At 41.1% G+C, this 13768-nt stretch overlaps 1 protein-coding gene across 6 annotated transcripts in view; it reads right to left on the bottom strand.

Annotated features, from left to right (window-relative positions):
• Positions 1-13768, bottom strand: part of KAT2B (lysine acetyltransferase 2B) — a 79603-nt gene that overhangs the window by 31483 nt on the left and 34352 nt on the right. For 4 of the 6 annotated variants that reach the window (XM_075586921.1, XM_075586924.1, XM_075586926.1 and 1 more), the window contains exons 2-4: positions 12680-12697; positions 8483-8609; positions 863-1008 (exon numbers count right to left, since the gene is read on the bottom strand). In XM_075586921.1, the coding sequence (XP_075443036.1) occupies positions 863-1008; positions 8483-8609; positions 12680-12697 (291 nt within the window). The remainder of the gene's footprint in view (positions 1-862; positions 1009-8482; positions 8610-12679; positions 12698-13768) is intronic. The other 2 variants (XM_075586923.1, XM_075586925.1) reach the window with 1 other exon arrangement.

The following is a 13768-nucleotide window of genomic DNA, read 5'->3' as shown; positions in this document are numbered from 1 at the left end:
GCTCAATACTGAAACGTTGTATCCCGAGTTTCAGTGTGGCTTCATGTTACAATATAGTGCCATTGATATATCTGATACCTGCCAGCTGCAAGAAAGGTGTAATACACTACATTGTTAACTGCATTGTCACATTGCACATCGAGATGTTCTATGATCAATTTGTTTGTAAAATTATTTTTCTGCTTTCATTAGACCAACAGAGAAAAGTGTAGGGGGAACAAAAGAAGATAAATATGATTTTAGAAAACCCAGTGAAATTAACATATTCATTTTTCCCAGCGCACACATAAGTCAAATGTTAACAGAAAGGGTGATTAAATCTTTGTAAAGAAAGCAATTTACATGGATATTTTTTTACATGCTCTGTTTGACTACCCTCAAATACAATTGAATGGAGTGAACCAAGGAATGAATGCAAACCAAACTATTCAACTTTTTAGAATAAAATCACTTTGTGAGGGAGAACAAATTGAGTAAGTAATATTATGCATACGATTGATCAGCTCCCAAAAGGAGCCCTCTCCGTGTGCTGTTTGCAACTACCTTTGTCAATTAAACATTGATCTTTTGAGCCACAAATCTAGTAAACGTATCGATTCAATTATATTTCCTGCCATCTCCATTATTAATTGACACTGGGATAACCACCTTAATTGTGTGAAGAATTAGCATGATAAGTATGTGTTAAGAAAGCAAGTACCCTCAAATGAGTGGAGGAAGAGATCCACTGCAGTAAACAAATAGCACTTGGTTATGACAACTTATTTGCCTGGATAACAGGCCTAAAATCATCTGTGTTCACAAAACACTTGAAATGCTTTAAAAAAAAATAGCAGGAGACTTTATGAATCGCATACAGTACCTTGAAGAGATAGAAGTAAACTTGTTTGGTATCTGCATCTTCCTCTTTGTGCACACAAGTGAACAGATATTCCACGTCTAATACAATCCCCAGGAGCCTATTCATTTCTTCCTCAGATACATTCTCCAAATGAGATACGTGAGAAGCTGAAACATAGGGAGTTTGAAAGAAGATACATTTGGTCTTATATCGGAAAATATGAAATGCATTGCCCTAAATAGAAAAAAAGGGAAAATACTATCCATTTAACCACTTCAAATTAGAGTACTGTATCGTTTAAAAACCTTTTGAAATGCCATTTGTAATCACAATAGTATTTGTAGCCATTACAACAACATCTCATTGTTGCAGTGAAGTATATTCAAATGTATGCAGCACAGTAATAGAAAAATGCGACATAAAAAGGAACATAACAAGTAGCAGCCATGAATACAAGGTGAAAGTTCCTGTAAGAGGGATCCAGTATAATAATGCAAACATGGACAATTCAAAGAGCCACATAACATAGCACTATGATCAAATAATCATCACATATACACCTGCGCTGATTCATTTAAAGTAACATAGTAACATAATTACATAGTTACGTAGCAGATGTTGTAAAAAGACATACATCCATCAATTTCAACCTATGTTAAATTAAGACGACAGATACTTTATCCCATATTTGTACTTATCGTATATTGGTCCGGAGAAGGCAAACAAAAAACCCCAGTGAAACATCATCCAATGATATTTCATAAGGGGAAAAATAAATTCCTTCCTGACTCCAAATAATGGCAATCAGATTACTCCCTGTATAGTTTGTTTTTATCTTATAATGATATGCAATAATAGTCCATCTACAAAGATGAAAACAGAGATTGGGTCTCATATATGTAGTGCACTTTCCCCCACCCCCGGTGAGATATGACAGCTACTGTGTGTGTGGTGCGTTACCTGCGGCTCACAGGAGGCCTGGGCCTCCGCTGCTGGGTGTGCCTGATCCGTCGGGTGACAGCGCCTCCACCTGTGCGGGATCCTACTATGTGGGATAACCCTGTTACAGGACCCCATGCAATAATACACACAATGGTAAGAGTAACAGTTTTACTGCATGCATAAGAATAACAATGATAACCAGTCCAGACCAACTAGGCCACGCACATGTCCCCCCTGGATGGAATATCCCCTCAAAGTACTGAGGGGCCCTTGGGCACCCAACCACCCTGGTGTTCACAAGTAGCCACCCACCCAAGTGTGTGGGACAGCGCTGCCCACAACTAACGTGTGCAAGTTGGTGCACATGATGATACCTGCCAGGTACTCCAGCACCCGGTAGCGCTGACAGTAGATAAGGAGCCGTCCGGTCCCATGCCGTCATCGTCAGCGACGAGTCCGGCTCCGTGTTGGGTGGTGTTCGGCAGCAGTGTCCCACCTTAATAGTCTCTCTGTATGGTGGTCTGTTCCCAGACCACCGAATCGCTAATTTGCCACCGCGTCCTGGCTGTCTCCCTCTCTCTTGGCACTACAGGAGCCGTGTCCCTAACTGATGGGCCGGTCCCTGCAGCAACCACAAAGTGAGGGGAGTCAGGGCCTAGCTGGGCCCTAAGGGGAATTTCTGGCCTAGTGCAGGGGTGACAGATGCCCTGCACCTACACACACTACCCCTTCCACGTCCCAGCTCTGACTGGCATACTCCTAGCACGCGAAAAGTATCTATTTCCCTCAGCAGGGTAATGCTACAGCCCTATTGGGTGGTTTGCGCCATGTGATGCCTTGTCCCTGTGCATTCTGGGGGCTCTAGTCCCTGCTGAGCTCTATCCGATAATGGCCACCCTGCAGCTGCTCTCTGCGCATGAGATACTGTACTGTGCATACAGGACTATATGTCCTTTGGACAGACGAGACCAAAGTGGAGATGTTTGGCCATAATGCACAGCTCCATGTTTGGCGAAAACCAAACACAGCATATCAGCACAAACACCTCATACCAACTGTCAAGCACGGTGGTGGAGGGGTGATGATTTGGGCTTGTTTTGCAGCCACAGAACCTGGGAACCTTGCAGTCATTGCGTCGACCATGAACTCCTCTGTTTCCCAAGAATTCTAGAGTCAAATGTGAGGCCTCTGTCTGACAGCTAAAGCTTGGCCGAAATTGGGTCATGCAACAGGACAATGATCCAAAGTAAACCAGCAAATGTACAACAGAATGGCTGAAAAAGAAAAGAATCAAGGTGTTGCAATGGCCCAGTCAAAGTCCAGACCTCAACCCAATTGAAATGCTGTGGCTGGACCTTAAGAGAGCTGTGCATAAACAAATGCCCACAAACCTCAATGTGCTGAAGCAACGTTGTATAGAAGAGTGGGCCAAAATTCCTCTACAATGATGTGAGAGACTGATAAAGTCATACAGAAAACGATTACTTCAAGTTATTGCTGCTAAAGGTGGTTCTACAAGCTATTGAATCACAAGGTATACTTAGTTTTTCAGACATGGCTTCTCCATTTTAGCTTTATATTTGTTAAATAAATCATGACACAGTGTAATATGTCACGTGTTGTTGTTCATCTGAGGTTGTATTTACCTAATTTTTAGACCTGCTAAGGAACAGATGATTGTTATTATGTCCTGATATGTAAAACCATAGATTTCAACGAGGGTGTACTTTCTTTTTCACACAACTGTATATATTGACAGGGTAGAGTATGTGGATGAGAAGGGAACTAAACTAATCCACTCAGTAGACGTGTCTGATGGGAGAGGAGGTGTGATGATCAGAAAACCTGATACTGATCATTACTGTTAATCTACCCTTTATCTGTCAATTGCAAAGGGTTCCCATATATGAAGGGAACACTAAGTTAACAAATGTGCCTGCATGCTTATTCTCTATCACCACTTTTTTCTCTGTTATCTAAGAGAAGTGTATGTGTGTTTCTACTACACTGGTACCTGTCATTGCTTTAAAGTATATGTGCTGAATAAAGTATGTTACTTTACATGTTCCTCTGAACGCCACTGGAGGAAATCTCATACTCTCGCAGACTTCCTTCACTACAAATTTATGCTATCCTGTTTCAACTCTGCCCTCTCGCAAGTTAAACAAGCCTACTTTTCTTCACTAATCAACATGCACAAGTCTAACCCACGCCGGCTGTTCTCTGCCTTTGATACTCTACTCAAACCACCCTCAGCTGCCTCTCCTTCCTCCATCTCCGCTCAGGACTTTGCTGACTATTTTAAGGAAAAGTTTGAATCCATACGTCAGAACATCCCCTCTGTTTCTTCCTCCCATCCTACACCTCTTCCTAACTCTCCTCCTGCTTTTCTTGACTCTTTTTCCATTGTCTCTGAGGAGGATGTGTCGCTGTTGATCGCCTCTTCTACCTCTACCACTTGCTCTCTTGACCCCATTCCCTCCCATCTCCTAAAACCTCTTGCTCCTACGATAATCCCTATGCTCACACACATTTTTAACTCCTCCCTCTGCTCTGGAACCTTTCCATCCTCCTTCAAACATGCAACAGTCATACCGTTACTCAAAAACAGCAAGCTTGACCTTACCTGTCTTTCTAACTATCGACCTGTCTCCCTCCTGCCTATAGCCTCTAAACGCCTTGAACGTCTTGTATTCTCTCGCTTGCTCCATTTTCTCAACACCTATTCTCTTCCAGACCCTCTACAATCTGGCTTCCGCACTGCTCACTCCACGGAAACAGCCCTCACTAAAATAACTGACGACCTCCATGCTGCCAAAGACAGAGGTCATTACACTCTGCTCATATTACTTGACCTCTCTGCAGCATTTGACACCGTGGACCACCCTCTTCTCCTTCACATTTTCCATACTCTTGGTATTCAGAACAAAGCTCAATCCTTGATCTCATCCTACCTTTCCCATCGTACTTTCAGTGTCTCTTCTGCTAACACCTCCTCCTCCTCTATTGATCTCTCTGTGGGGGTACCCCAGGGCTCTGTCCTGAGACCTCTTCTCTTTCCTCTGTACACACTCTCTCTAGGTGACCTAATAACATCTTTTGGGTTTAATTATCACCTCTATGCTGACGACACACAAATATACTTTTCAACACCCGACCTTACACCTGCTGTACAAACCAAAGTTTCTGAATGTCTCTCTGCTATATCATCCTGGATGGCCCTCCGCCGCCTTAAACTCAACATGGCTAAAACAGAGCTCCTCATACTTCCTCCCAAACCTGGCCCTACTACCTCCTTACACATTACTGTTGGAACTACGATCATTCACCCAGTAGCCCAAGCACGCTGCCAAGGGGTCACACTCGACTCCTCTCTCACATTCGCCCATCACATTCAAAACATTTCTAAAAAACCTGTCGCTTTTTCCTCCGCAATATAACAAAGATACGCCCTTTCCTGCTAAAATTCTGACTCAGGCCCTCATTCTCTCCCGTCTTGATTACTGTAACCTCCTGCTGTCCGGCCTTCCTGCCTCTCACCTGTCTCCCCTACAATCTATCATAAACGCTGCTGCCAGAATCACTCTACTCTTTCCTAGATCTGTCTCAGCATGTCCCCTCATGAAATCCCTCTCCTGGCTTCCGATCAAATCCCGCATCTCACACTCCATTCTTCTCCTCACTTTTAAAGCTTTACACTCTTCTGCCCCTACTTACATCTCAGCCCTAATTTCTCGTTATGCACCATCCAGACTCTTGCGTTCTTCTCAAGGATGTCTTCTTTCTACCCCCTTTGTATCTAAAGCCCTCTCCCGCCTTAAACCTTTTTCACTAACTGCCCCACACCTCTGGAATGCCCTCTCCCTCAGTACCCGACTAGCACCCTCTCTATCCACCTTTAGGACCCACCTTAAGACACACTTGCTTAAAGATGCATATGAATAGCACTGTGGATATTCTGAACACCTGATACATAAAGCTTGACCCCCTGTAGACGCACTTACCAGAACTCCCACCTACTGTCTGTGTACGTTCTCCCTACCTACCAATTAGACTGTAAGCTCCTCGGGGTAGGGACTCCTCTTCCTTAATGTTACTTTTATGTCTAAAGCACTTATTCCCATGATCTGTTATTTATATTATCTGTTATTTATTTGATTACCACATGTATTACTACTGTTAAGTGCTATGTACATTAATGGCGCTATATAAATAAAGACATACAATACAATGTATTGTATGTATGTACGTTAGGCTACTGTTATAAGTGAATTGGGGTTCCCCACAGAATTTGGAAACTTTTAAGTAAAATATGGCAACTCTTATAGATAACTCTTTTAGGTACTGAGAGTACAATCAGTCAAGACATAGAATTTATATTTCCCTCTGGGAAAGCTGTGCCCATGAAAAGACCTACAGTACATTACTGTCAGAGGTATGCCTATATATATTATGTGCCCAAAAGAGTAGGTTATCATAGTGATGAAGTATCTAAATGTATTAAGTACAGGTATGAATACGAATTAAAGATGTATCTAATATTTATAATGAGAGCTGGCAGTGTTCCAGTAGTACTCCCATTATGGATACAATGTCTAGTTGAGACTGAAAAAGCTCTCCATTCAGCCAAATATGCGCAGTATGTGCTAAAATGAACAATCCCAGAGGTGTATTGGTTGCATAAATGTTTTAAAGTAATTGTTAAAATTGTATATGTCCATGGTGCTGTGTCATAAGGGATATATAAAGCAGAGGGGCTGCTTGAAGGTTCAGGTTCCAAGAGTGTCAGAAGTCAGGATGACAGAAGGTTGTGGGACCTCAAGGAGAAGGGGTAGGACATGTGCTACTTCAAGTATAGTGTAGGACAGGCCCACCCTTTATTATGTTTCAGTCACGGATAGTACCCAAGTAGTCAGGATCCTATATTATGGCCCGGAGAGAGAAGCATGTCCCACAGAGAGGGAATGCAGACATACCATAGAGAGCAAGATATAAAAGGCCCAATGGTGTCACAGGATCTGCCTGACAATCAGATCCCTATATTTCAGTAGTAAATACCCCTGTAGAAGGGGCAGTTCCACGACAGTGGAAGTTAGTGTCAAGTATCACTGAAGAAGTGGCAGTTCCCCAGCAAGGATGGATAGTGACAAGCAGAGTCTATAACAGGCCAGGATCATAGAAGAAGTTAAAGGGAACAATCATACAAGAGGGGGGCCCAGATCTCCAGGGGCCATGCACACACTCCTTGAAGGAAGGGAATGTTAACAGGAGCCATTCCTATACAGAGTAAGAGTGAATGTTAACAGGATTCCTCCTTATACTCAGAGGGAGAATGTTAACAGGAGTCATTCTGACAAACACACAGAGGGAATGTTACCAAGAGTCATTCCTGTATAGGGGAGGAGTTCTGTCAAGTCAACTAGAAAATGTAAGAGGTGCAACAGCCTGCATTTATTTATGACTTTATGAAGATGCTCCCCTGCAAGGTAACCTATAATAAAAGAGTTCTTTTGTAGCACCCAAAAGCTTCTAGCACCCTACTTGTCATCGCCCAGCCTACCACAACAGCCCCTGAGATGAGGTAAACTATTGCTGTGTTGGACATTACACCACTGCACTAATATGACCTCCTTAGGGAACTGGGCAAGGAGGATTACACACAGAACAACTACTTTTATTAATGCACCTAATTGATACTAAAATCAGAGACTGTGCCTCTATAGCAATGATAAAGAACACTGATGAGCATGTTCACATCTGAGACAGGTCCACAAATGTGCTTTAAAAAATAAACGCACAGCATACCGTGCTTCCACTGCAGCAAAGGATTCTGGGTAAAGGCATACAATTGTGCACTCCACAGTGTGTCACTTTTTGCTTCTTATCAACTTTAACATGGATCCTTATTAGCTAATGCCTGCTATTTTACACAGATTTTAAAGCAAAGCCTGGGGTAAAGAAGTGCATGGCCAGTAAACCTAATCACAGATAATTGTTTCGACCTTGTGGGTCTCAGTGTGAGAATGGTTACTGGTCCTGCATTGTGAAGCTGGTCAAGGCTACACAAGTAAGTTACAGTGAGAAAAAAGTGATAATAACCCTCCACTATATAACGTACAGTAATAATCAAGAACATTACGAGCTTGTTCACATCTGAGACAAGTCCACATTGCTTTACTTCTTAAAATCGCACAGCATACTATGGATCCACGGCATGGAGCTTAAACCTGCTGTTTTCACAGCTTTTAAAGCAACCAAAGGCGTTGGGGTGTTTACAAATTTGTATCTAATCCCTTTTGTGATGACTATTTGTAAACTGTTGTATATAAAGGCAATTTGCTGATCCAGGTTCTTTCCTTTGTTGTGTTGTTTCAAGTAATTATGCTGCCATCATCATCCAAAAATATACATGGAAATAACCAGTTACATACATGGCAAGTTTTTCGCCTGCTATGCAGCAAATAAAAATATCCCTTGTGAGCACATTCACTTGTCTCAGACAGGTCTGCAACCCTGCCTTTCGCCATTATTTCTCTGCATACAGTACTAAATGTTCGGTACCCATTCAGTATTACATAAGAACCCTCATTATTAATATTAATAGAGTGTCTCTAAGGTATTAATTTATAGTCCAACAATAGCAGGTTAAAAGATGCACATTGTTTGCATTGCTTTATGAGCAAAAGGTATTTTGCTTACCAAGTGTATGACCACAGCTGCGGCATGGCTCAGTGAGGCTAACAGCTGTCTGCTGAAGATCCAGCCTAGGGGGAGTCGGAGGAGGGTTAGGGTTCTTCCAGCCATTGCACTTACAAGTTTCATCAGCCTGAAAGCAAAGAAAAGTCCAATTGTAGTTTAGACCACCGAACATCAAATAGAAAACAACTTTGCGTGTGTTCGGGATGACAAAAGTTCAGAGAATCAGTTGGAAGTTCATAGAACAATTTATTTAGGGTAGATGAATGTTCACTCTGATAATTCTGACTTATAATTTAAAAAAAAAAAAAAAACTGCAAAGTCATTCTTGTCACTTAAATTGCAAAACCGAAACAGAAGAATGCATTGTACTTGAATGATTCAATAATGTTTCAGAAACTCTTTATGCTGAGAACCCCCCAAACATGTTGGCAATAAGAATGTGAATGCTATACTGATTAATAGAGCTCCACAGTTGCATGCAGTGTACAGTGTTGGATATTAAAATTGCCACATAGTGTGGCACTTTAAGGTGCTTAGTGTTTCTTTTTATATAGTGTAAAATATGGACTATGTTACACTTCAAAAGAAAATGAAAAAAACTGTGATACCAAAACGGAAGACATCCTGCTATCCGTCTAGCAGATCCAAGCTCGAAAGATAATTAGGGCACTTTGGATTTTCAAAACAAATGTATTTAAGCCATAAGGGGGTGAATAAACGTTTCTGCCATCTGTGCAGCCCTTATCAAAGGAATAGTGTCACCCCTAAAGGCTGCACAAACAGCAGAAACATTGATTCACCCCTTATGGCTTAAATACATTTGTTTTGAAAATACGAAGTACCCTAATTCTCTTTCGTTCTTGGATCCTTTTATATAGTGCCATTCAGTGTGAGAAGCTATATGGGGAGCCAATACACACACACATACACACACACACACACACACACACACACACACATCACATATATGTGATAAAAAATCACTGGCACTCCAATAGAAATTCAATAATGAATAGGTGCATGTCCCATATAAATAATAAAAGTATACATTACCGCATAGCAGCAAAAAAGGAGACAGCACTCAGGTGAATGAAAATTAATGTATTAAATACAGCACATAACTCCAACGTTTCGATCCCACAGGGGGATCGAAACGTTGGAGTTATGTGCTGTATTTAATACATTCATTTTCATTCACCTGAGTGCTGTCTCCTTTTTTGCTGCTATGCGGTAATGTATTCTTTTTATATATATATATAACCCCATAACAGGGCATGTAGCTCATGAAATAGGGGGTCGCCGAGGCTGAAACGAATGTGGTTCAGCTCAGGAGACCCCCTGCACATGTACACTATTATTAAAATCAATATTTTTACTGTATGATCGCCTGCAAGAGGCATGAATGGAGACTGCTCAGACAGCAGATAACATCATATGCCAATAGTGGGCGAACTTAGACTGATGTAGTGTATTGTAGTGGCGATGGGATGTCACATGTACCCGCGGGGTCATTTGATGCCGGAGTCGAGGAGGAGGGGGCGCGCCAGCAGCAAGAGCACACAATCAGAAATGTAGGAGATCAGCTTAAATCGGGAGCCACGCTTAAACCGCGTTATAGCGGATCCGCGTTGTAGCGGATCGCACTATAATGGGGTTGAGCTGTATATTTATTTTTAACTATTGTGTCCACTGGGTTATTACTTTAAACAGTATGTGCACTTGAAACCCCATCTGTCTCTAACATCTTAGCATGTTAGTATGTGTGTCAATGTGCATTAAAACAAAAACTACGCTGTAGTTATGGTTATTCAACTATTTTTTATCCACCAGTGTTACTTAGCACTTTGGCCAGTTGTAATAATTGATTTCAATTAAAGTTATGTCCCATTGTTTTTTTTCCTTTTTTAATATAACATTATTTAACAAAATACAATTTCATAATCTACTCATTCTTGCAGAGAAACAGGTTAGATCATTTATAGTACCTGTGATCTTTGAGGCTACATTATTAATAGTGGTTAAACACTATTTGCCTTAGCCTGTCTGTGATGTTGGCAAATCTCAGTGATCAGAAGTCTTACATTATTTGCCATATCTCTGTATCCAATACACACTACAGATGCCATTGATAGGAATTGCTTCATCCCAATTCTTCCTTCTATGGGCAGCAGACTGTGTTTCAGGTGTCACAGGAATTGCTAATGATGATGCTAGAGCGTCAGTTGCACTATTGGCACAGGTGGTGGCGGAACAACAGATGCCACAGATATCACAGGTACCAAAGATGTCGTAGGTGATGGAGGTCCTACTATAGTGTTGAACTAAAATGGTATAATTCTCAGTAACCTTGAATAGCTTATGAGTTTTAGTTACACTTACAGGTACCACTTTGCTCCTCTTGCAGATCTCGATACCAATGATACATTGTAGGCCAACTACTTTGGCAGAGGATATCCCTCACTCAAGCGCCTTTCATAAGGAGCTAGTTGGAGCTCCACAGGTATTCCTCCTCCAGTTTTGTGGTTCTTCTTGGCATGGTATGTCAGTTTTTGTTTGTTTGTTTGTTTTATTTGGGGGGGGGGGGTGGGTTAACTTTCCCCTTGCTGTCTGCCCTCCTCTTTTTAAGATGTCAGTTGTCCTGGTGGCATGATCCATGATCCAAGTAAAAAATTTCGGAAGTGTTGGTGTTAAAGCTTTGCTCACTCACCAAAACATATATGCTATACTTGATTACAATTATACCATTTATAAGAACATTTACGTCCTTTCTAACTTGAAAGGCTCCTATTCTTCCTTCCTTGCTTAAAGGTGTTGAGGCTTCTTGTGCATTATTTGTTGCCGTGTGCTACTGGAAGCTGTACTGTAATGGACGTTATGTGCTTATATTTTTATTTGAAAAAATAGTGCTAGAATTACAATATTTTAACGTGCATATGCCTAATATTTTAATAACGGACAAGAGTCCTATATTTCTCAATGCACGTGTGCTATTTGTATCTTAACGTGCATACGTACTACTTTGCAGAACGTGCTGCTTTGGTTGATATAAATATGCACTAAGGCTCATTTACTATATGGAAATGAACTGAAGTCTGAAGGTTAATTTTGCATATAATTATCTTACTGAATAAGGTGTTAATTTAAGGAAAATAATGGCAATTCCTGATTTAGGTAAGGTCACATTATTTGTCCTGAATTCAGAGAGTTTCGTGAATTTGGATCTATGCGGACAATGTATCAATGTAAAAATAACACACTGCTCAATTTTCTGTTTCAATCTGTGTCAAATCAGAGTTTCCTACAATTAACACAAAGTGTTAGCCAGAAAAGTGATGCCACTTCAGACCTGATGGGGTTTCTTGAAGCAAAAACAGTATAACATTGATTTGTAGAGTCATATGTGCTTATTCTGTACGGTGGGATAGCCCGTCGTCTGCGCTATCGCATGAAAAGCTCCATTAAAGTAAACGGGACTTCTCATGCAATAGTACGTTATAACAGATGTGTGCATAGGTTCATATAATGGAGACCGATAACGTTTGAAATTATATCTTTGCTTTATAGAGCCTTTTCCTTTATCCAGGCAAAATATACAAAAACAACAAAATAGCAAACCCCCTCTTTGTAAGGGTTAACTTACTTCCCCAGACCCTATCTGCAGGACTAGAGGGATATTCCCATTACCAGCCTATCACCCCAAAGTCTCAGGAGGTACCTTAAGCAGGTGGCCCTCCATGTCAGTCTCTGGCAGGTTCCTGGGTCCTCTGTGTCCAGGAAATATAGGTCGCTGGGTGTCTTGATCTCAGCACAGCCTTTGTGCTCAAGACAGTGTCTGTGTGCAGGCTTCTCTGCATTCCTGTGTCAGCCCAATTGTTAAATCAGGAACCCCTCTCCTGTTTCCAACAGGAGGCTTTTCTTAGAGCTCTAATGTGGCCAGGTGGAGTCTAGTTATTTGCCTGTCTGCAATTAACCAGGTCCCTGCTGGATTTAGAGGCAGTTTCTCTCAAACAGTGATAAGTCCCTCTTACAGACGTCATCTGCGCTATCACACCTTACAGAAGAAACCCCATAGAAGCACATGGTGCCAAACTTTGAAGGAAATTTGCATACATTTTCCTTCATACATGAACAGTATTTCTACTATTAGTTCCCTGAAAGGCTTTGTAAGGCTACAGAAACAAAAAAATGACATCATACCTGTGCATACACAAATATCTGGAACAATTAGTCCAAGCAGCAAGGGAAATTAAGAGAATACATGAAGTATTGAAGAAATGGCTTCAAAAGTTTCTCTTGTGTGAAGATGTGCTAAAATAGATCATGATGTTGTAATACAAATCACCATAGAAATGACCTAACCTCATTCTACAATATGTAATTATTTCTAAAACCAGAATGAAAGTAATCTTTTGGGGTTGCTAATTGTGCCCTTAACACACATTTTGTGGATGTGAAACTTTTCATGTACTTGAACAGTGTGGCATCAAATGTGTGCCCCATACCTGCTAGAGCAGCCTACAAAAAACTAAAGCATTACAGCAGGGGCTGGCTGGCAAATTTTAGCCCTGGGGGCAAACCCAACAAACTGGCCCAGGAACCAGGCAGACCACACACCCTATACACAGTTGTGCACACCATACACACGCACCGTACATAGATGTGCACACTATACAAGCACACCATACACAGATATGCACACCATGCACAGATGCACACACCATAGATATACAAACATACAATAAACACGCACACCATATACATATGTACAGACATACCACATTCGCACAGACCAGACACACCCTTCACACGTACCACCACACATACTATACATATATTATATACATATACACACACTATATATATGCACCATATACATACAGATGTAACACACATTATTGCATAATTTGCTGCATTTCATCAGGTGGGATAACACGTTAGTCTTGCGGCAACACACCAGCCGAAGTAATAATGTACATTACATGCACCTTTAACATAGGTGTGTGTGTGTGTGTGTGTGTGTGTATGTGTGTATACACACACATACATCATATATATACACATACATACAGCATACATGCGGTTTGTGTGTGTGGTATAGTTAAAAAGTAAAAATAATTCAGGCACTCGCCGGGTTTAAATACATTTCTATTTTGCATTTTTTTTCAATCAACGTTTCTCCTTATACAGTTTAGCGTTGATTAAATAAATGATTGCTTTGCATTTTATCCTGTGAGTGCTTGAATTTTCTCAACATACATACATATATCTATCTTTGTAGGGTCTTTT

The sequence above is a fragment of the Ascaphus truei genome, chromosome 2 (assembly GCF_040206685.1).
Source record: "Ascaphus truei isolate aAscTru1 chromosome 2, aAscTru1.hap1, whole genome shotgun sequence".
Taxonomy (NCBI): domain Eukaryota; kingdom Metazoa; phylum Chordata; class Amphibia; order Anura; family Ascaphidae; genus Ascaphus; species Ascaphus truei.
This window is presented reverse-complemented; position numbering and strand designations above follow the sequence as displayed.